The 20,701-nt window shown below is 53.7% G+C and overlaps 1 protein-coding gene across 1 annotated transcript in view; it reads right to left on the bottom strand.

The window, feature by feature from the left end:
• The window catches only part of CCM2 (CCM2 scaffold protein), a gene marked incomplete at its 5' end in the record, with an annotated part of 63,908 nt that overhangs the window by 38,662 nt on the left and 4,545 nt on the right, over positions 1–20,701 (bottom strand). Inside the window, 2 exon segments of the mRNA XM_073632480.1 lie at positions 17,924–18,050; positions 18,443–18,626. Coding sequence (XP_073488581.1) covers positions 17,924–18,050; positions 18,443–18,626 — 311 coding nt within the window.

A 20,701-nucleotide genomic window follows, 5' to 3' on the forward strand; every position in this document is an offset into this window, starting at 1 on the left:
TCAGGAAGCTGAGCTGAGCCACCTTCTTCAGGAAGCTGAGCTGAGCCACCTTCTTCAGGATGCTGAGCTGAGCCACCTTCTTCAGGATGCTGAGCTGAGCCACCTTCTTCAGGATGCTGAGCTGAGCCACCTTCTTCAGGATGCTGAGCTGAGCCACCTTCTTCAGGATGCTGAGCTGAGCCACCTTCTTCAGGATGCTGAGCTGAGCCACCTTCTTCAGGATGCTGAGCTGAGCCACCTTCTTCAGGATGCTGAGCTGAGCCACCTTCTTCAGGATGCTGAGCTGAGCCACCTTCTTCAGGATGCTGAGCTGAGCCACCTTCTTCAGGATGCTGAGCTGAGCCACCTTCTTCAGGATGCTGAGCTGAGCCACCTTCTTCAGGATGCTGAGCTGAGCCACCTTCTTCAGGATGCTGAGCTGAGCAACCTTCTTCAGGAAGCTGAGCTGAGCAACCTTCTTCAGGAAGCTGAGCTGAGCAACCTTCTTCAGGAAGCTGAGCAAAGCAACCTTCTTCAGGAAGCTGAGCAAAGCAACCTTCTTCAGGAAGCTGAGCAAAGCAACCTTCTTCAGGAAGCTGAGCAAAGCAACCTTCTTCAGGAAGCTGAGCAAAGCAACCTTCTTCAGGAAGCTGAGCAAAGCAACCTTCTTCAGGAAGCTGAGCAAAGCAACCTCCTTCAGGAAGCTGAGCAAAGCAACCTTCTTTAGGAAGCTGAGCAAAGCAACCTTCTTCAAGAAGCTGAGCAAAGCAACCTCCTTCAGGAAGCTGAGCAGAGCAACCTTCTTTAGGAAGCTGAGCTGAGCAACCTTCTTCAGGAAGCTGAGCTGAGCAACCTTCTTCAGGATGCTGAGCTGAGCTGAGCAACCCTCTTCAGGAAGCTGAGCAACCTTCTTTAGGAAGCTGAGCAACCTTCTTCAAGAAGCCGAGCTGAGCAACCCTCTTCAGGAAGCCGAGCTGAGCAACCTTCTTCAGGGAGCCGGGCTGCCTACGTCGGGAGCCGGGCTGCCTACGTCGGGAGCCGGGCTGCCTACGTCGGGAGCCGGGCTGCCTACGTCGGGAGCCGGGCTGCCTACGTCGGGAGCCGGGCTGCCTACGTCGGGAGCCGGGCTGCCTACGTCGGGAGCCGGGCTGCCTACGTCGGGAGCCGGGCTGCCTACGTCGGGTGCTGAGCAAAGCTGCCTTCTTCAGGCGCCTAACAAAGCTGCCTTCTTCAGGCGCCTAACAAAGCTGCCTTCTTCAAGATCGAGCAAAGCTGCCTTCTTCAAGATTGAGCAAAGCTGCCTTCTTTAAGATCGAGCAAAGCTGCCTTCTTTAAGATCGAGCAAAGCTGCCTTCTTAAGATCGAGCAAAGCTGCATTCTTCAGGCGCTGAGCTAAGCTGACTTCTTCAGGAGAGTTCCCAGCATTTTTTATCTTTTATATTTGCAGACCACGGCTTGACTCCGAATGCCTTTCCGCCTGAGCTCCCATGCCAGGCACCTCTGGCGAGAACGTAGTCACGTACACATTGAGGGGATAAACGAAACACACGCGAACAACAACCAGCATTTCCCCTCCTCTTGAGCGATTCACATTGTGGTAAACGTTGACTTTTTAAAAATTTTTGTCGTCTCTTATTTTACCCAGCAATAACTTCTATGTATAAGAAACCAAAACAAAAAAAATAGTAATAGTCTCAAGTGTAACAAAATAAGTTCATGTGCAAACAGGAAAAAAGTGTCACTTCAATGTACAAACCCGCCTGGGATTACTTCAACGCAGAGGGTTTGTCAAATGTAACAAAAGCACTTCAGGTTACAAACGTCGTCCGTCTCATACACACAAGACCCAACAAAACTTGGGCGCTAAAACCTTTCTGGTAACAGGAGGTGGTGCAGCAGGAAACGGTCCGCTGCACTTAGCAGAATTTTTTTCCCAGAATTCCATGCTGGGCTAAACTCCCACTGTGGTGGAGGCAGAAGAAATGTAAAGGCCAGATGAGGCTTTTGGTTATAGGGACCCCCCCCCCCCCCCCTGCAGTTACTGTGAGGGCATCGTAAGGTTGACTCTGGAGTCAGGAAGTTGCAGATCCTTGGAGTGGATCCTGGTCCATGCTACATCCCAGAGCCTCTATGTCATTACTTATGTCTGAAATCATGCGGTCCCATTCGTCTCCTTCCGAGGGCGCGGACTGGTCGTCTGAGCCTTCGGCCGCACCATTGCCATTGGTGGTGGAGTTGGAGGCGGTGCTCATAGTCCGTCTGTACCTGCCAAAGCTGTCTGTGATTATGCCGCGTCCGTCCTTCACGCCGATCGTTTCCAGGAAGTTCTCGAAATGCTGACTGTCCTTCTCAGGTATAAACGGCCGGAGACCTGAAGAAAGACAAAAAAAGTTACAGGAGGGGAGGATACTTGGGGAACGTACTCCTACTCCAGGTCAATGGCTTTCAGTGGCATTCTACAGCTTCTATCAAAGGCTAATCGAGCAAAAATAACTGAGCACCTAAATTACAAGTCAATCATATAACAACGAACCAATCAGGTGTCGCAGTTACTTCCCTCAAGCTCTAGAGACAGGTCTTCTAAATGGCGCCCCCTTAAATTGTGAAGCAACATGTGGCTAAACCCACCTTACCTGTCCTCTGTGCCTGCCACGAGTCCTGTGTTCTTTGTGATTATACAGCTGAAAGTGTTTGCTGTACTACCCATGCTGTGCCCGTGTATGCTCCTGTGTCTCCAGTGACCCATGTGTGCCCCCCCGTGACTCTAGTGTGCCCCCCCGTGACTCTAGTGTGCCCCCACCGTGACTCTAGTGTGCCCCCCCCCGTGACTCTAGTGTGGCCCCCCCCGTGACTCTAGTGTGGCCCCCCCCGTGACTCTAGTGTGGCCCCCCCCGTGACTCTAGTGTGCCCCCCCCCGTGACTCTAGTGTTCCCCCCCGTGACTCTAGTGCGCCCCCCCCCGTGACTCTAGTGTGCCCCCCCCCCCCGTGACTCTAGTGTGCCCCCCCCCCCCGTGACTCTAGTGTGCCCCCCCCCCCGTGACTCTAGTGTGCCCCCACCGTGACTCTAGTGTGCCCCCACCGTGACTCTAGTGTGCCCCCACCGTGACTCTAGTGTGCCCCCACCGTGACTCTAGTGTGCCCCCACCGTGACTCTAGTGTGCCCCCACCGTGACTCTAGTGTGCCCCCACCGTGACTCTAGTGTGCCCCCACCGTGACTCTAGTGTGCCCCCCCCGTGACTCTAGTGTTCCCCCCCCCGTGACTCTAGTGTTCCCCCCCCCGTGACTCTAGTGCGCCCCCCCGTGACTCTAGTGTGCCCCCCCCCCGTGACTCTAGTGTGCCCCCCCGTGACTAGAAGTGCACCTCAGAGCATCTTGAGTCATTTAGTGAATTATTGTCCACCACTGTGGCTCCGGTGCGCCCTCAGAGCATCCTGGGTCATCTAGTGCTCCTGTGTGCCCCGTGACCCCACTGCACTACTGAGCAGCCCGAGTCATCTAGTGACCCCAGTGCGCCCCAGAAAGCATACTGTGTGATCTAGCGACACAACGGTGCACCCTGTGACTCCACTGTACTGAGCATCCCGAGTCATAGTGATCCAGGTGACTAACTCCAGTGCACCCCAGAGAGCACCCTGTGTCATCTAGTCACTCCACTGTGCCCCTGTGACTCCACTGTATTAATGGGAATCCTGTGTCATCTAGTGACCCAACTGTGCCCCTGTGACTCCAATGAATATGGTGATATACATGTGGTATAAATATACCCCAAGGAAGCCCACGGTGACGAAACACGTTGGGATAAATATATCCCACGAAGAAGCCCACGGTGGCGAAACACGTTGGGATAAATATATCCCACGAAGAAGCCCACGGTGGCGAAACACGTTGGGATAAATATATCCCACGAAGAAGCCCACGGTGGCGAAACATGTCGTAATAACTATATAACCGTGACCCGCTATTTGATAAGACAACTTCCTCTTTGATGGCATACTATAAAACAAGTTGTTTTTGATGTCTATACTTTTTAATAATAACAAACTTTTTAATTGTCTATCTTTGTATTAATAAAATATATTTTTATATACAAAATTCTCTGTTTTCAATGCACCTAAAAAATCCCCCCCAAAAAAATCTCTCTGTATCTCCCTGTGATGGCTATGCGACCTGCAGCAGGACGTTGGTACAATATATGGTAACTATGTGACTTCTTACCCAGAAGCAGAAACTTGCGGCTGTCCCCGTAGAGCTGTCGGAGATTAATGCAGAACTCGTGAATGGAGGCTCCGTTCCGGTACTCGTGGAGAAGCATCGCAAACTGCCGGATCTCCTCCGAGGACAGCTTGGTCCGCAGCTGAAAACAAGAAAGCACAGGAATGGATTAGATTCTCCGATACAAATCTTTCTGGATATCATATTTCTAGAAAATTACTTAGAACCCCCCCAAACAATATCATTTTTTTTTTTTTTTAGCAGAGACCCTAGAGAATAAAATGGTGATTGTTTTGCAGTATTTTATGTCACGGCGTATTTGCGCAGCTGTCTTTCAAAGAAAAAAAAAAAAAATTCAGGAATTAAAAAAAAAAAAAAACTAAACAGTAAAGTTAGCCCAATTTTTTTGTATAATGTGAAAGATGATATTACGCCGAGTAAATGGATACCCAACATGTCACGCTTGGAAATTGCGCCCACTCGTGGAATGGCGACAAACTACGGCACCTAAAAATCTCCATAGACGACGCTTAAAAAAAAAAAAAAAATAGAACGTTAACCAGAGTCTTTTGCTAGAATTATTGCTCTTGCTCTTACGATCGCGGGCGATAACCTCACATGTGTGATTTGAACACCATTTACATTTGCGGGCGTGACTTACGTATGCGTTTTCTTTGTTGTGCGAGCATGCGGGGACAGGAGGCGCTTTAAAATAATTTTTTTTTTTTTTTTACTTAATTTATTTTACACTGTCCCTTTAAAAAAATCTGATCACTTTTATCGCTGTCACAAGGAATGTAAACATCCCTTGTGACAGTAATAGGTGGTGACAGGTCCTCTTTATGGAGGGATAGAGACAGGTCCTCTTTATGGAGGGATCGAGACAGGTCCTCTTTATGGAGGGATCGGGACAGGTCCTCTTTATGGAGGGATCGGGACAGGTCCTCTTTATGGAGGGATCGGGACAGGTCCTCTTTATGGAGGGATCGGGACAGGTCCTCTTTATGGAGGGATCGGACAGGTCCTCTTTATGGAGGGATCGGGACAGGTCCTCTTTATGGAGGGATCGGGACAGGTCCTCTTTATGGAGGGATCGGACAGGTCCTCCATAAAGGACAGGTCCTCCTTTGCACTTAAAAGTATTCAGATTGCCAAAATCAGCAATTCTGTAAATTGTCATTTTTTTTTTTTTTTCTTAAATTGGCGCCACTGGCAGCCGATTAAACCGAAGTGACATCACTTCCGGGATATTACATCAGAGACTCCGATCAGAGCTGAATCCGGCTTTGTTCGGGTCTCAGCCTAGCCGGCCGGTGGCTCGGGTCTCCTGGTGGCTCGATTGTGACCGATCACAGCTAGCAACACAATTGTACACAATGGGTGGCATGAAAGGAAGCATCCATTGTGTACAACCGGTCATGTGACCTGCTGTGATTGGTCACAGGGGAGTCACAATGGTACCGGCAGCGATCTGTCATCGGTGGTGACCGGTGGCCCCCGCGAGGAAGTCATACGACGTCCACCCGCCACAAACGAAAGTCCCGCCTGGCTAACATTTTGCTATAGGCCAGGCGGAAAGTGGTTACCAAACAGGTGACTTCGAATTTTGTTTTATTTTCTCAACCGGCCCAAAAAAACATTCACTACGTCTATAAACGCGGTCACATGACCTCCGCAGGTTGGGGGTTCTTACAGTCATCATTAATCATGGAGCAGCTCTGCCGCTGAAGTGCTCAGTTCGCTCTCACTGGCCGTCTTGTTATGAGGAGGAGAATTCCCGTCACCATCAGGAGAGTCCTGGAAAGAGCTAAAAGACAACAAAGAGAACATGGTGTGAGGATGTATAATACTATTATAGCTGAATGACATAAACAAGAAGAAGTGCCCCTTATCCCAATCCTGGGTGGAATGTGAGGCTCTGCATCTCAAGTGGTTGTAAAACCTCAGACATTAAATATGAACAAAACACATCCCTCTATAGTGTGTACTTGTCTCAGTCCAGAGCACTAAGTCTCATTTCCTGGCAACCTTGCACGCTGATTGAAAGCCAATTTTCCACATGGGACCCCAGTCCCCCCCCCCCCCCCTCCAGAGGGCCACATGGGACTCCAGAGCCCCACCCAGAGGGGCATATGGGACCCCAGATCCCGACCACCCACCTCAGAATGGCACATGGGACCTCAGAGGAGACCTGGTACTCCAGACCCCCCCTACCCCAGAGGGGCACATGGAACTCCCCCCCCCTCAGAAGGGCACATGGGATCCCAGACGAGCACATGGGACCCCAGACCTCCCAGAGGGGCACATGGGACCCCAGACCTCCCAGAGGGGCACATGGGACCCCAGACCTCCCAGAGGGGCACATGGGACCACAGATCCCCTCAGAGGGGCACATGGGACCACAGATTCCCCCCCCCCAGAGGGCCACATGGGACCCCAGAGCCCCACCCAGAGGGGCACATGGGACCACCAAATCCCGACCACCCCCCTCAGAATGGCACATGGGACCCCAGAGGAGCACATGGTACCCCCCCCCACCCCAGAAGAGCACATGGGACCCCAGACCTCCCACAGGGGCAAATGGGACCCCAGAGGAGTACATGGGACCACAGACCTCCCAGAGGGGCACATGGGACCCCAGATCCCCCCCAGAGGGGCACATGGGACCCCAGATCCCCCCAGAGGGGCACATGGGACCCCAGATCCCCCCCCAGAGGGGCACATGGGACCCCAAGATCCCCCCCCCAGAAAGGCACATGGGACCCCAGATCCCCCCCAGAAAGGCACATGGGACCCCAGATCCCCCCCAGAAAGGCACATGGGACCCCAGATCCCCCTCAGAGGGGCACATGGGACCCCAGACCTCCCAGAGGGGCACATGGACCCCAGATCCCCCCCAGAGGGGGCACATGGGACCCCAGATCCCCCCCAGAGGGGCTCATGGGACCCCAGATCCCCCCCAGAAAGGGCACATGGAACCACAGATCCCCTCAGAGGGGCACATGGGACCCCAAACCTCCCAGAGGGGCACATGGGACCACAAGATCCCCCCCCAGAGGGCCACATGGGACCCCCAGAGCCCCACCCAGAGGGCCACATGGGACCCCAGAGGCCCCACTCAGAGGGGCACAAGGGGACCCCAGAGCCCCACCCAGAGGGGCACATGGGACCCAGAGCCCCACCCAGAGGGGCACATGGGACCCCAGAGCCCCACCCAGAGGGGCACATGGGACCCCAGAGCCCCACCCAGAGGGGCACATGGGAACCCAGAGCCCCACCCAGAGGGGCACATGGGACCCAGATCCCGACCATCCCCCTCAAAAATGGCACATGGGACCCCAGAGGGAGCACATGGTACCCCCCCCCCCCCCCCAGAAGAGCACATGGGGACCCCAGACCCCCCCCCCCCAGAAGAGCACATGGGACCCCAGATCTCCCAGAGGGGCACATGGGACCCCAGAGGAGTACATGGGACCGCCCAGACCTCCCAGAGGGGCACATGGGACCCCAGATCCCACCCAGAGGGGCACATGGGACCCAGATCCCCCCCCCCAGAGGGGCACATGGACCCCAGATCCCCTCAGAGGAGCACATGGGACCACAGATCCCCCTCAGAGGAGCACATGGGACCACAGATCCCCCTCAGAGGTGCACATGGGACTCCAGAGGAGCACATGGGACCACAGATCCCCCCATAGGAGCACATGGTACCCCAGATCTCCCAGAGGGGCACATGGGGCCCCAGAGGAGCACATGGGACCGCAGAAGGAGCACATGGGACCGCAGAGGAGCACATGGGACCGCAGAGGAGCACATGGGACCGCAGAGGAGCACATGGGACCGCAGAGGAGCACATGGGACCGCAGAGGAGCACATGGGACCGCAGAGGAGCACATGGGACTCCAGAGGAGCACATGGGACCCCAGAGGAGCACATGGGACCCCAGAGGAGCACATGGGACCCCAGAGGAGCACATGGGACCGCAGACCTCCCAGAGGAGCACATGGGACCACAGATCCCCCATAGGAGCACATGGTACCCCAGATCTCCCAGAGGGGCACATGGGGCCCCAGAGGAGCACATGGGACCGCAGAGGAGCACATGGGACCGCAGAGGAGCACATGGGACCGCAGAGGAGCACATGGGACCGCAGAGGAGCACATGGGACCGCAGAGGAGCACATGGGACCGCAGAGGAGCACATGGACCCCAGAGGAGCACATGGGACCCCAGAGGAGCACATGGGACCCCAGAGGAGCACATGGGACCCCAGAGGAGCACATGGGACCGCAGACCTCTCAGAGGAGCACATGGGTCCCAGACCTCCCAGAGGGGGCACATGGGACCCCAGACCTCCCAGAGGGGCACATGGGGCCCCAGAGGAGCACATGGGACCGCAGAGGAGCACATGGGGACCGCAGAGGAGCACATGGGACCGGCAGAGGAGCACATGGGACCGCAGAGCACATGGGACCGCAGACCTCCCAGAGGGGCACATGGGACCCGATATCCCCCTCAGAGGGGCACATGGGACGCTAGACCTCCTGGAGGGGCACATGGGACCCCAGATCCCCCCCCCAGGAGGGGGCACATGGGACCCCAGATCCCCCCCCCCCCAGGAGGGGCACATGGGACCCCAGATCCCCCCCCCCCCAGGAGGGGCACATGGGACCCCAGATCCCCCCCCCCCCAGGAGGGGCACATGGGACCCCAGATCCCCCCCCCCCCCAGGAGGGGCACATGGGACCCCAGATCCCCCCCCCCCCCAGGAGGGGCACATGGGACCCCAGATCCCCCCCCCCAGGAGGGGCACATGGGACCCCAGATCCCCCCCCCCCCCAGGAGGGGCACATGGGACCCCAGATCCCCCCCCCCCCCCCAGGAGGGGCACATGGGACCCCAGATCCCCCCCCCCCCCAGGAGGGGCACATGGGACCCCAGATCCCCCCCCCCCCAGGAGGGGCACATGGGACCCCAGATCCCCCCCCCCCCAGGAGGGGCACATGGGACCCCAGATCCCCCCCCCCCCCCAGGAGGGGCACATGGGACCCCAGATCCCCCCCCCCAGGAGGGGCACATGGGACCCCCAGATCCCCCCCCCCCCCCAGGAGGGGCACATGGGACCCCAGATCCCCCCCCCCCAGGAGGGGCACATGGGACCCCAGATCCCCCCCCCAGGAGGGGCACATGGGACCCCAGATCCCCCCCCCCCCAGGAGGGGCACATGGGACCCCAGATCCCCCCCCCCCCAGGAGGGGCACATGGGACCCCAGATCCCCCCCCCCCCCCAGGAGGAGCACATGGGACCCCAGAGGAGCACATGGGACCGCAGACCTCCCAGAGGAGCACATGGGACCCCAGACCTCCCAGAGGGGCACATGGGACCCCAGACCTCCCAGAGGGGCACATGGGGCCCCAGAGGAGCACATGGGACTGCAGAGGAGCACATGGGGACCGCAGAGGAGCACATGGGACCGCAGAGGAGCACATGGGACCGCAGAGGAGCACATGGGACCGCAGAGGAGCACATGGGACCCGCAGAGGAACACATGGGACCGTAGAGGAGCACATGGGACCGCAGACCTCCCAGAGGGGCACATGGGACCGATATCTCCCTCAGAGGGGCACATGGGACGCTAGACCTCCTGGAGGGGCACATGGGACCCCAGATCCCCCCCCCAGGAGGGGCACATGGGACCCCAGATCCCTCCCCAGGAGGGGCACATGGGACCCCAGATCCCCCCCCCCCCCCAGGAGGGGCACATGGGACCCCAGATCCCCCCCCCCCCAGGAGGGGCACATGGGACCCCAGATCCCCCCCCCCCCAGGAGGGGCACATGGGACCCCAGATCCCCCCCCCCCAGGAGGGGCACATGGGACCCCAGATCCCCCCCCCCCCCCAGGAGGGGCACATGGGACCCCAGATCCCCCCCCCAGGAGGGGCACATGGGACCCCAGATCCCCCCCCCCAGGAGGGGCACATGGGACCCCAGATCCCCCCCCCCCAGGAGGGGCACATGGGACCCCAGATCCCCCCCCCCCAGGAGGGGCACATGGGACCCCAGATCCCCCCCCCCCCAGGAGGGGCACATGGGACCCCAGATCCCCCCCCCCCCAGGAGGGGCACATGGGACCCCAGATCCCCCCCCCCCCAGGAGGGGCACATGGGACCCCAGATCCCCCCCCCAGGAGGGGCACATGGGACCCCAGATCCCCCCCCCAGGAGGGGCACATGGGACCCCAGATCCCCAGGAGGGGCACATGGGACCCCAGATCCCCCCCCCCCCAGGAGGGGCACATGGGACCCCAGAACCCCCAGAGGGACACAAAGGAAAGAAGGAGATCCAGCTAGTGTTCCTCTATACAGATGTCCCATCATATCCCCACATCCTAAGCGGACACTTACAACACTCCGGCCTCCAGCTCGTAGGATTCCTTCACCTCCACCTTGCTGGAAGAATCGTCTGAAACAGATTAATAAGAAACGTTCTATTTCTTCCATTATTTCACAACCAACAACAATATATGACAATAAAGAAAAAACTGGTCCCTGAGCTCATCTCTCACACGTCTGCCATAAACACCCAGAAATCTCATGTCTACAATTCTCTCCCCGCTTTATTTACGGATCGATTCATTCATAAATGTTATTAGAGAGACCCCCGTCCCCAGACATCACTTTGTGAGTGATAAAAAAAAATCAAAAGGGATAGTATAAAAAATAAAAAATAAATAAAGTAATAAAATAAATGAAAAATATTTTTTTGCTTCAAGTGCCCCCCCCCCCCCCGTGCAGTGCATGCGTAGGTCCCGCCCACATATGTAAGCGGTGTTCGCACCACACATGTGAGGCATCGCCGCGATCGATAGAGAGAGCAATAATTCTAGCCCTAGAACTTCTCTGTATTTCTAAACAGGTAACCCGTAGAAGTTATTTAAAGTGTCGCCTAACGAGATTTTTAAGTACCGCAGTTTGGCGCCATTTCACGAGCGGGCGCAATTTTAAACCGTGACATGTTAGGTATCCATTTACTCGGCGTAACGTCATCTTTTACAATTTATAAAAAAAATTGGGCTATAGATTGTGTTGTGTATTTATTCCCCAAAAATTGCATTTGACGCAACGTCAATACTGTGTGACATGAAGAAATTGCAACGACTGCCACTTTATTCTCTAGAGCCTCTGCTGAAAAAAAAAAAAAAAAAAAGATATACTGTTTGGGAGTTATAAGTAATTTTCTAGCAAAAAAAAATACAGATATTAACTTGTGAACAAAAAAGTGCCAGAAAAGGCCGGGTCCTTAAACCCTTCAATACTGGGCACTTTTACTCCCTTCCTGCCCAGGCCAATTTTCAGCTTTCAGCGCCGTCACACTTTGAATGACAATTGCGCGGTCATGCTGCACTGTACCCAAACTAAATTTTTATCATTTTTTTCACACAGATAGAGCTTTCTGTTGGTGGCATTTAACTACCACTGGGGGGTTTTATTTTTTGTTAAATCAATTAAATAAAGCCTGAAAACATTGAAAAAAAAATAAAAATGTCATAGTTTGTTATAAAAACAGGTAATTTTTCTCCTTCACTGATGTGTGCTGATGAGGCAGGACTGATGGGCACTGATAGGGGGTACTGATGGGTGACACTGATGAGGAGGGCACTGATGGGCAACACTGGTGGGCACCACTGATGAGCGTATACTGATTGGCAGCACTGATAGGCGGTACTGATGGGTGACACTGATGAGGAGGGCACTGATGGGCAACACTGGTGGGCACCACTGATGAGCGTATACTGATTGGCAGCACTGGTGGGCACTGATAGGCAGTACTGATAGGTTACACTGATGAGGAGGCACCAATTGGCAGCACTGATAGGGGACACCAATGAGGAGGCACTGAACACCGATTGGCAGCACTGATGGGCTCTGATAGGCGGCACCGATAGGCGACACTGATAAGGAGGCACTGATAGGCGACACTGATGAGGAGGGCACTGATAGGCGACACTGGTGGGCACCACTGATGAGCTGATTGGCAGCACTGATAGGCAGTACTGATAGGTTACACTGATGAGGAGGCACCAATTGGCAGCACTGATGGGCACTGGTAGGGGACACTAATGAGGAGGCACTGATGGGGGACACTGATAGGCACTGATAAATGACACCGATTGGCAGCACTGATGGGCTCTGATAGGCGGCACCGATAGGCGACACTGATAAGGAGGCACTGATAGGCGACACTGATGAGGAGGCACTGATAGGCGACACTGATGAGCTGATTGGCAGCACTGATAGGCAGTACTGATAGGTTACACTGATGAGGAGGCACCAATTGGCAGCACTGATGGGCACTGGTAGGGGACACTAATGAGGAGGCACTGATGGGGGACACTGATAGGCACTGATAAATGACACCGATTGGCAGCACTGATGGGCTCTGATAGGCGGCACCGATAGCCGACACTGATAAGGAGGTACTGATGGGCACTGATAGGTGACACTGGTTGGCACTACTGATGGACTATGATAGATGACACTGATGAGGAGGGACTGATGGGCACTACTGATGGACTATGATAGATGACACTGATGAGGAGGGACTGATGGGCACTGATAGGTGATACTGGTTGGCAGCACTGATGGACTATGATAGATGACACTGATGAGGAGGGACTGATGGGCACTGATAGGTGATACTGGTTGGCAGCACTGATGGAGTCTGATAGAGGACACTGATGAGGAGGCACAGATAGGCAGCACTAGTGGTCACCACTGATGAGGAGGTACTGATAAGGGACACTGATTGGCAGCACGGATAGGTGACACTGATGAGGAGGCACTGACTGGCACCAATGATGAGGAGGTACTGATAGTTACATAGTTAGTAAGGTTGAATAAAGACACCAGTCCATCCAGTTCAACCTGAGTGAGCGCCCACAATTGTCCCCATCCCCGCACATTGCGTCCCATCAAGATGCCCATCCACTATATTATTATATATTTAAAAAGGTACCCATGTAGTGCCATCAATCTACGCAGCGGTCCCCACCCCCAATACTGGGGCAAATTTTGGACAGAAGCCAATTAACCTACCAGCATGTCTTTGGAGTGTGGGAGGAAACCGGAGTGCAGGCACAGGGAGGAAACTCCAGGCAGGTAGTGCCATGGTTGGGATTCGAACCAGCGACCCTTCTTACTGCTAGATGAGAGTGCTACCCCCTACACCACTGTGCCACCCATGATAGAGGACACCGATTGGCAGCACTGGTGGGCACCGATTATCAGTGCCCAAATTATCAGTGTAGATGTCCCCTTCACACAAGCCGGTTATCGGCTCTCTTCTCCTCTCCTCATGCTGTCAGTGTGAGGAAAGGAGTGCCGATAAGCGGGTTGTGTTTACATCTGTGATCAGCTGTCATTGGTAAAGAGCGCCGCTGATTGGCCCCTTACCCCGATCTGTGATCAGCTGTCATTGGTAAAGAGCGCCGCTGATTGGCCCTTTACCCCGATCTGTGATCAGCTGTCATTGGTAAAGAGCGCCGCTGATTGGCCCCTTACCCCGATCTGTGATCAGCTGTCATTGGTAAAGAGCCGCTGATTGGCCCTTTACCCCGATCTGTGATCAGCTGTCATTGGTAAAGAGCGCCGCTGATTGGCCCTTTACCCCGATCTGTGATCAGCTGTCATTGGTAAAGAGCCGCTGATTGGCCCTTTACCCCGATCTGTGATCAGCTGTCATTGGTAAAGAGCGCCGCTGATTGGCCCCTTACCCCGATCTGTGATCAGCTGTCATTGGTAAAGAGCCTCTGATTGGCCCTTTACCCCGATCTGTGATCAGCTGTCATTGGTAAAGAGCGCCGCTGATTGGCCCTTTACCCCGATCTGTGATCAGCTGTCATTGGTAAAGAGCCGCCGATTGGCCCTTTACCCCGATCTGTGATCAGCTGTCATTGGTAAAGAGCCGCTGATTGGCCCCTTACCCCGATCTGTGATCAGCTGTCATTGGTAAAGAGCCGCTGATTGGCCCCTTACCCCGATCTGTGATCAGCTGTCATTGGTAAAGAGCCGCTGATTGGCCCCTTACCCCGATCTGTGATCAGCTGTCATTGGTAAAGAGCCGCTGATTGGCCCCTTACCCCGATCTGTGATCAGCTGTCATTGGTAAAGAGCCGCTGATTGGCCCCTTACCCCGATCTGTGATCAGCTGTGTCCGGCGGGGGGGACACATCAATCCGGGCGCAGCACCCCCCCGCGCCGGCATGATCATGATGATATATCATCATTTTTCTACAGCGAGGTGGGCAAGTGGTTAAAGTATAACTAAAGACAAAACATATTTTTTTGAGTTTTTCGATAGAGTGGAGAGGGATTAGAACCCCTGTCAGTTTTTATTTTTGTCTGTCCCCCCATCCCCCCCCCAGTTAAGAATATACAATTCCTATTTGTCCTGTTTACTATTATCATTGAAAGTGAAAGTAAAAAGGAAAATCCCAAATTTTGGGTTGTCCCCAGAAAAGTAATAGAGGGGAAATCTTCCACTGGGGACACTAATTCTGGTGACCAGGGGGGTCCCCCAAGGAATTCCCTTAATTTGCAGGGATTTCCTCTCACTTCCTGCTTTGGCTATGGGACAGGAAGTGAGAGGAAATCTCCCCAAATGGGACACAGATGGCAAAAAAAAAAAATCTGTTAAGTGGGTTGCAAAACTACAAGTCCCATGAGGCATTGCAAGGCTGACTGTTACAAGCATGACTCCCACAGGCAGAGGCCTGATGGGACTTGTAGTCCCGCAACAGCTGGAGGACCGCCAGTTGTGAGAGAGAGAGAGAGACACTGCATGCCAGGAGATACAAGTTCACTCCGGCTCCTCCCTGCCAGTGTTAATTTAGTCGACTAAAACATTTTAGTCGACTAAATGAATACTATTTTAGTCGACTAAAAACTAAAACAATTGAGATGACTAAAAATACGACTAAAACTAAAATGCCATTTTAGTCAAAAGACTATGACTAAAACTAAATTGCAATTACTGAAATATACTGGAGATTTAGTCGACTAAATACGACTAAAACTAAAACAAATTGCAGAAGACTAAAATGGGATTAAAACTAAAATGCCATTTTAGTCCTAAGACTAAACTGAACACTGCTCCCTGCTGCCCTGGTGGCATGGAAAGAAATATAAATATATAAAAAGAGGTTGTAAAGGTTCAAGGTTTTTTTTTGTTTTTTTTTTACTTTCATGCATTGCTCCTAGCACCCCCCCCCCACCCCCAACAATAATTGGCCATCCTGCTACTGTCAATCACAGCCAGTAAGCCAATGAGGAGTAAGCAGGGGAAAGGCCGAGCAGCGCTGTGTGTGTTAATGGACACACACAGAGCAGTAACTCGGGAGCAAACCTGCTCAGGCTCCCCCCCATAGCAAGCTGCTTGCTATGGGGAGGGGGGGGGGGCACTCGGCAGCAGGGAGGGGCCAGGGGCAGCGAGGAGGGACCCCGACAAGAGGAGGATGCGGCCTGCTCTGTGCAAAACCAATTTTTTTTCTATGTTTTTTTTAAATCTGCCTTTAATATTCCTTTAAGTTTTTTTACTGGGCAAACTATTACGTAATTTAAAAAAAAAAAAAAAATGCAGAGGTGATCAAATACCGCCAAAAGAAAGCTCTATTTGTGGGGAAAAAAAGGACGTCAATTTTGTTTGGATACAGCGTCGCACGACCGCGCAATTGTCAGTTAAAGCAAAGCAGTGGTGTATTGCAAAAATGGCCTGGTCATGAATCTTCCGGAGGGCAAGTGATTAATGGGGGCCGAGTAGCACGGTCTGTTAATAGACTCAGGGATCGAGCCCACACACATACCCCACCCCCGGGGGGGGGACCCCAGAAAAGGAGGATCAGGGATACTCTGTGCAAAACCGTTACACAGAGCAGGTATGACATATTTAATATTATAAAAAAATAAAAATCCTTTAAAATTACTTGAAGTTTTTTATTTGGAAAAAAAATTGTGTACAATAGGAAAGTGTCATGACCTGGACCCGGTACGCTGAGCACCCCTCCCCCCTCCCCTCCCCCCCTGCAGAGTACAGGAGATGCATTGCTGTCATGCTAGACCAACTCCTGAAAAGTATTGCATTTTTTTTAGTTGGCTTTCATATTGTGTGCCTTGGTAAAATATAGAGAGGAAAGATGAAGGTTTACATAAATTACAATTCTCCGTACCGCTGTGTAATGACAGATGGCGGGTGGGTGTGGACGCCCCATCAAATATGGCCCGGTCTAAGAAGTCCATGGTGGATTCGGTGTAGACGATCTGGAAGACCTGTCCCAGGAGAGTACACAGCTCCTCAGCGGCAGCCTGTGTATACAACACGAAATGTCAGGTGAGGACCCCCCAGGTATGTGTACAGACCCCCCCCCCCCCCCCCAGGTATGTGTACAGACCCCCCCCCCCAGGTATGTGTACAGCCCCCCCCCCAGGTATGTGTACAGCCCCCCCCCCCCCCAAGGTATGTGTACAGCACGAATTCTATCAGGGGAGGACCCACCAGGTATCTGTACAGCCCCCCCTCAGGTATGTGTACAGCCCCCCCCCCCGGTATGTGTACAGCCCCCCCCCCAGGTATGTGTACAGCCCCCCTCAGGTATGTATACAGCCCCCCCCCCCCCCAAGGTATGTGTACAGCCCCCCTCAGGTATGTGTACAGACCCCCCCCCCCCCCCCCCAAGGTATGTGTACAGCAGGAATTCTATCAGGGGAGGACCCCCCAGGTATGTGTACAGCCCCCCCCACCAGGTATGTGTACAGACCCCCCCACCAGGTATGTGTACAGACCCCCCCCAGGTATGCGTACAGACCCCCCCCCCCCAGGTATGTGTACAGCAGGAATTCTATCAGGGGAGGACCCCCCAGGTATGTGTACAGCCCCCCCCCCGGTATGTGTACAGCCCCCCCCCCAAGGTATGTGTACAGCAGGAATTCTATCAGGGGAGGACCCCCCAGGTATGTGTACAGCCCCCCCAGGTATGTGTACAGACCCCCCCAGGTATGTGTACAGCAGGAATTCTATCAGGGGAGGACCCCCCAGGTATGTGTACAGCCCCCCCACCAGGTATGTGTACAGCCCCCCCCCCAGGTATGTGTACAGCCCCCCCCAGGTATGTGTACAGCCCCCCCCCCAGGTATGTGTACAGCCCCCCCCCCAGGTATGTGTACAGCCCCCCCCCCCAGGTATGTGTACAGCCCCCCCCCAGGTATGTGTACAGCCCCCCCCAGGTATGTGTACAGCCCCCCCCCCCAGGTATGTGTACAGCCCCCCCCCCAGGTATGTGTACAGCCCACCCCCCAGGTATGTGTACAGCCCACCCCCCAGGTATGTGTAAAGCAGCAAATCTGTCAGATGAGGACCCCCCCCCAGGTATGTGTACAGCATGAATTGTATCAGGTGAGGACCCCCCCAGGTATGTGTACAGCATGAATTGTATCAGGTGAGGACCCCCCAGGTATGTGTACAGCAGCAAATCTGTCAGATGAGGAACCCCCCAGGTATGTGTACAGCCCCCCCCAGGTATGTGTACAGCCCCCTCCAGGTGTGTGTACAACAGGAAATGTCAGATAAAGACCCCCCAGGTATGTGTACAACAGGAAATGTCAGATAAAGACCCCCCAGGTATGTGTAAAGCTGTAAGCTGTGTACAGGGGGAGGACTGAACATTACCTTGTTCTCTGTGGCCAGAATAACCAGACAGCACGACTCCACGGGGCCACTCCCACACTCCGACAAGGACCCGGACGTCAGAACTTTGGCGCTCTCTGCAGACAGACTCTGACTGGGAGAGATTCCGGGATCTGGCGCTGCAAAAAGACAAAGCGCCATGAATTCTACATTCATACAAAACACCCAACGGCCTCCAGATTGCAGACGATTGACCATCACACCTATATGAGCTTGTTGGACCTCCCACTCCAAAACTATGGGAACCAAAGTGACCCTGCCCCATTCAGTGTGACCCCGCCCCATTCAGTGTGACCCCCGCCCCATTCAGTGTGACCCCCGCCCCATTCAGTGTGACCCCCGCCCCATTCAGTGTGACCCCATCCCCATTCAGTGTGACCCCATCCCAGTGTTTGGGAGCTTTAAGGTGAACTTCAGGCAGATACAAAAGAAAAAAATGAATGCAACCCCTGTTATCATTAATACATGATTGATTATATCTGTTTAATCTGTAATATATTTATTATCTTACCAGTTTTGAGAAGCACCAAGTGCAGACAATCGTCTCGAATGTAGGAGACGGCTGCGATGTCATGAATGGGAACCCTGAGAATGATGTCCTCTCTGTCCCTCCATACCACCTTCACGTTGTAGGCGGACAAACTGATGAGAGCGTCGTGCTCCTGGGTCAGCTGTGCCGGGAGGTGATGCAATCTCTGCAGGAAGAACAGTCATCTGTTACTTGTATGATTTCCCTCCAGTAGTTTGTGTCTCTGCCCCTCCTACAATGGTGAGATTTCCTGCAGTAGTTTGTGTCTCTGCCCCTCCCACAATGGTGAGATTTCCCTGCAGTAGTTTATGTCTCTGCCCCTCCCACAATGGTGAGATTTCCCTGCAGTGGTTTGTGTCTCTGCCCCTCCCACAATGATGAGATTTAATGCAGTAGTTTGTGTCTCTGCCCCTCCCACAATGGTGAGATTTCCTGCAGTAGTTTATGTCTCTGCCCCTCCCACAATGGTGAGATTTCCCTGCAGTAGTTTGTGTCTCTGCCCCTCCCACAATGGGGAAATTTCCTGCAGTAGTTTGTGTCTCTGCCCCTCCCACAATGATGAGACTTCCTGCAGTGGTTTGTGTCTCTGCCCCTCCCACAATGGGGAGATTTCCTGCAGTAGTTTGTGTCTCTGCCCCTCCCACAATGATGAGATTTCCTGCAGTAGTTTGTGTCTCTGCCCCTCCCACAATGATGAGATTTCCCTGCAGTAGTTTGTGTCTCTGCCCCTCCCACAATGATGAGATTTCCTGCAGTAGTTTGTGTCTCTGCCCCTCCCACAATGATGAGATTTCCTGCAGTAGTTTGTGTCTCTGCCCCTCCTACAATGAGGAAATTTCCTGCAGTAGTTTGTGTCTCTGCCCCTCCCACAATGATGAGATTTCCCTGCAGTAGTTTGTGTCTCTGCCCCTCCCACAATGATGAGATTTCCTGCAGTAGTTTGTGTCTCTGCCCCTCCCACAATGATGAGCTTTCCTGCAGTAGTTTGTGTCTCTGCCCCTCCCACAATGATGAGATTTCCTGCAGTAGTTTGTGTCTCTGCCCCCCCACAATGGTGAGATTTCCTGCAGTAGTTTGTGTCTCTGCCCCTCCCACAATGATGAGATTTCCTGCAGTAGTTTGTGTCTCTGCCCCTCCCACAATGATGAGATTTCCTGCAGTAGTTTGTGTCTCTGCCCCCCCACAATGGTGAGATTTCCTGCAGTAGTTTGTGTCTCTGCCCCCCCACAATGGTGAGATTTCCTGCAGTAGTTTGTGTCTCTGCCCCCCCACAATGGGGAGATTTCCTGCAGTAGTTTGTGTCTCTGCCCCTCCCACAATGATGAGATTTCCTGCAGTAGTTTGTGTCTCTGCCCCTCCCACAATGGTGAGATTTCCTGCAGTAGTTTGTGTCTCTGCCCCTCCCACAATGATGAGATTTCCTGCAGTAGTTTGTGTCTCTGCCCCTCCCACAATGGTGAGATTTCCTGCAGTAGTTTGTGTCTCTGCCCCTCCCACAATGATGAGATTTCCTGCAGTAGTTTGTGTCTCTGCCCCCCCACAATGGTGAGATTTCCTGCAGTAGTTTGTGTCTCTGCCCCTCCCACAATGATGAGATTTCCTGCAGTAGTTTGTGTCTCTGCCCCCCCACAATGGGGAGATTTCCTGCAGTAGTTTGTGTCTCTGCCCCCCCCCCCCCCCACAATGGGGAGATTTCCTGCAGTAGTTTGTGTCTCTGCCCCTCCCACAATGATGAGATTTCCTGCAGTAGTTTGTGTCTCTGCCCCCCCACAATGGGGAGATTTCCTGCAGTAGTTTGTGTCTCTGCCCCCCCACAATGGGGAGATTTCCTGCAGTAGTTTGTGTCTCTGCCCCTCCCACAATGGTGAGATTTCCTGCAGTAGTTTGTGTCTCTGCCCCTCCCACAATGGTGAGATTTCCTGCAGTAGTTTGTGTCTCTGCCCCTCCCACAATGATGAGATTTCCTGCAGTAGTTTGTGTCTCTGCCCCTCCCACAATGGGGAGATTTCCTGCAGTAGTTTGTGTCTCTGCCCCTCCCACAATGGTAGGAAAGGTGATGCCGCTCTCCAAGCTCTGTGGACCGTAAAGGAAAAACCTCCACCCTCAATAGGAAACAGGTGCAGACTGTGCACAAGTCTAAGGCAGCAAGGAAATCCCGGACTGCTGCACTCTGAAAACGGTCATCTTTATTCAAAAATTGTTAAAATCCAACAAAATTTTAACCCAGTTACTCTCTATAGC

The sequence above is a fragment of the Aquarana catesbeiana genome, linkage group LG05, assembly GCF_042186555.1.
Source record: "Aquarana catesbeiana isolate 2022-GZ linkage group LG05, ASM4218655v1, whole genome shotgun sequence".
Lineage (NCBI taxonomy): Eukaryota > Metazoa > Chordata > Amphibia > Anura > Ranidae > Aquarana > Aquarana catesbeiana.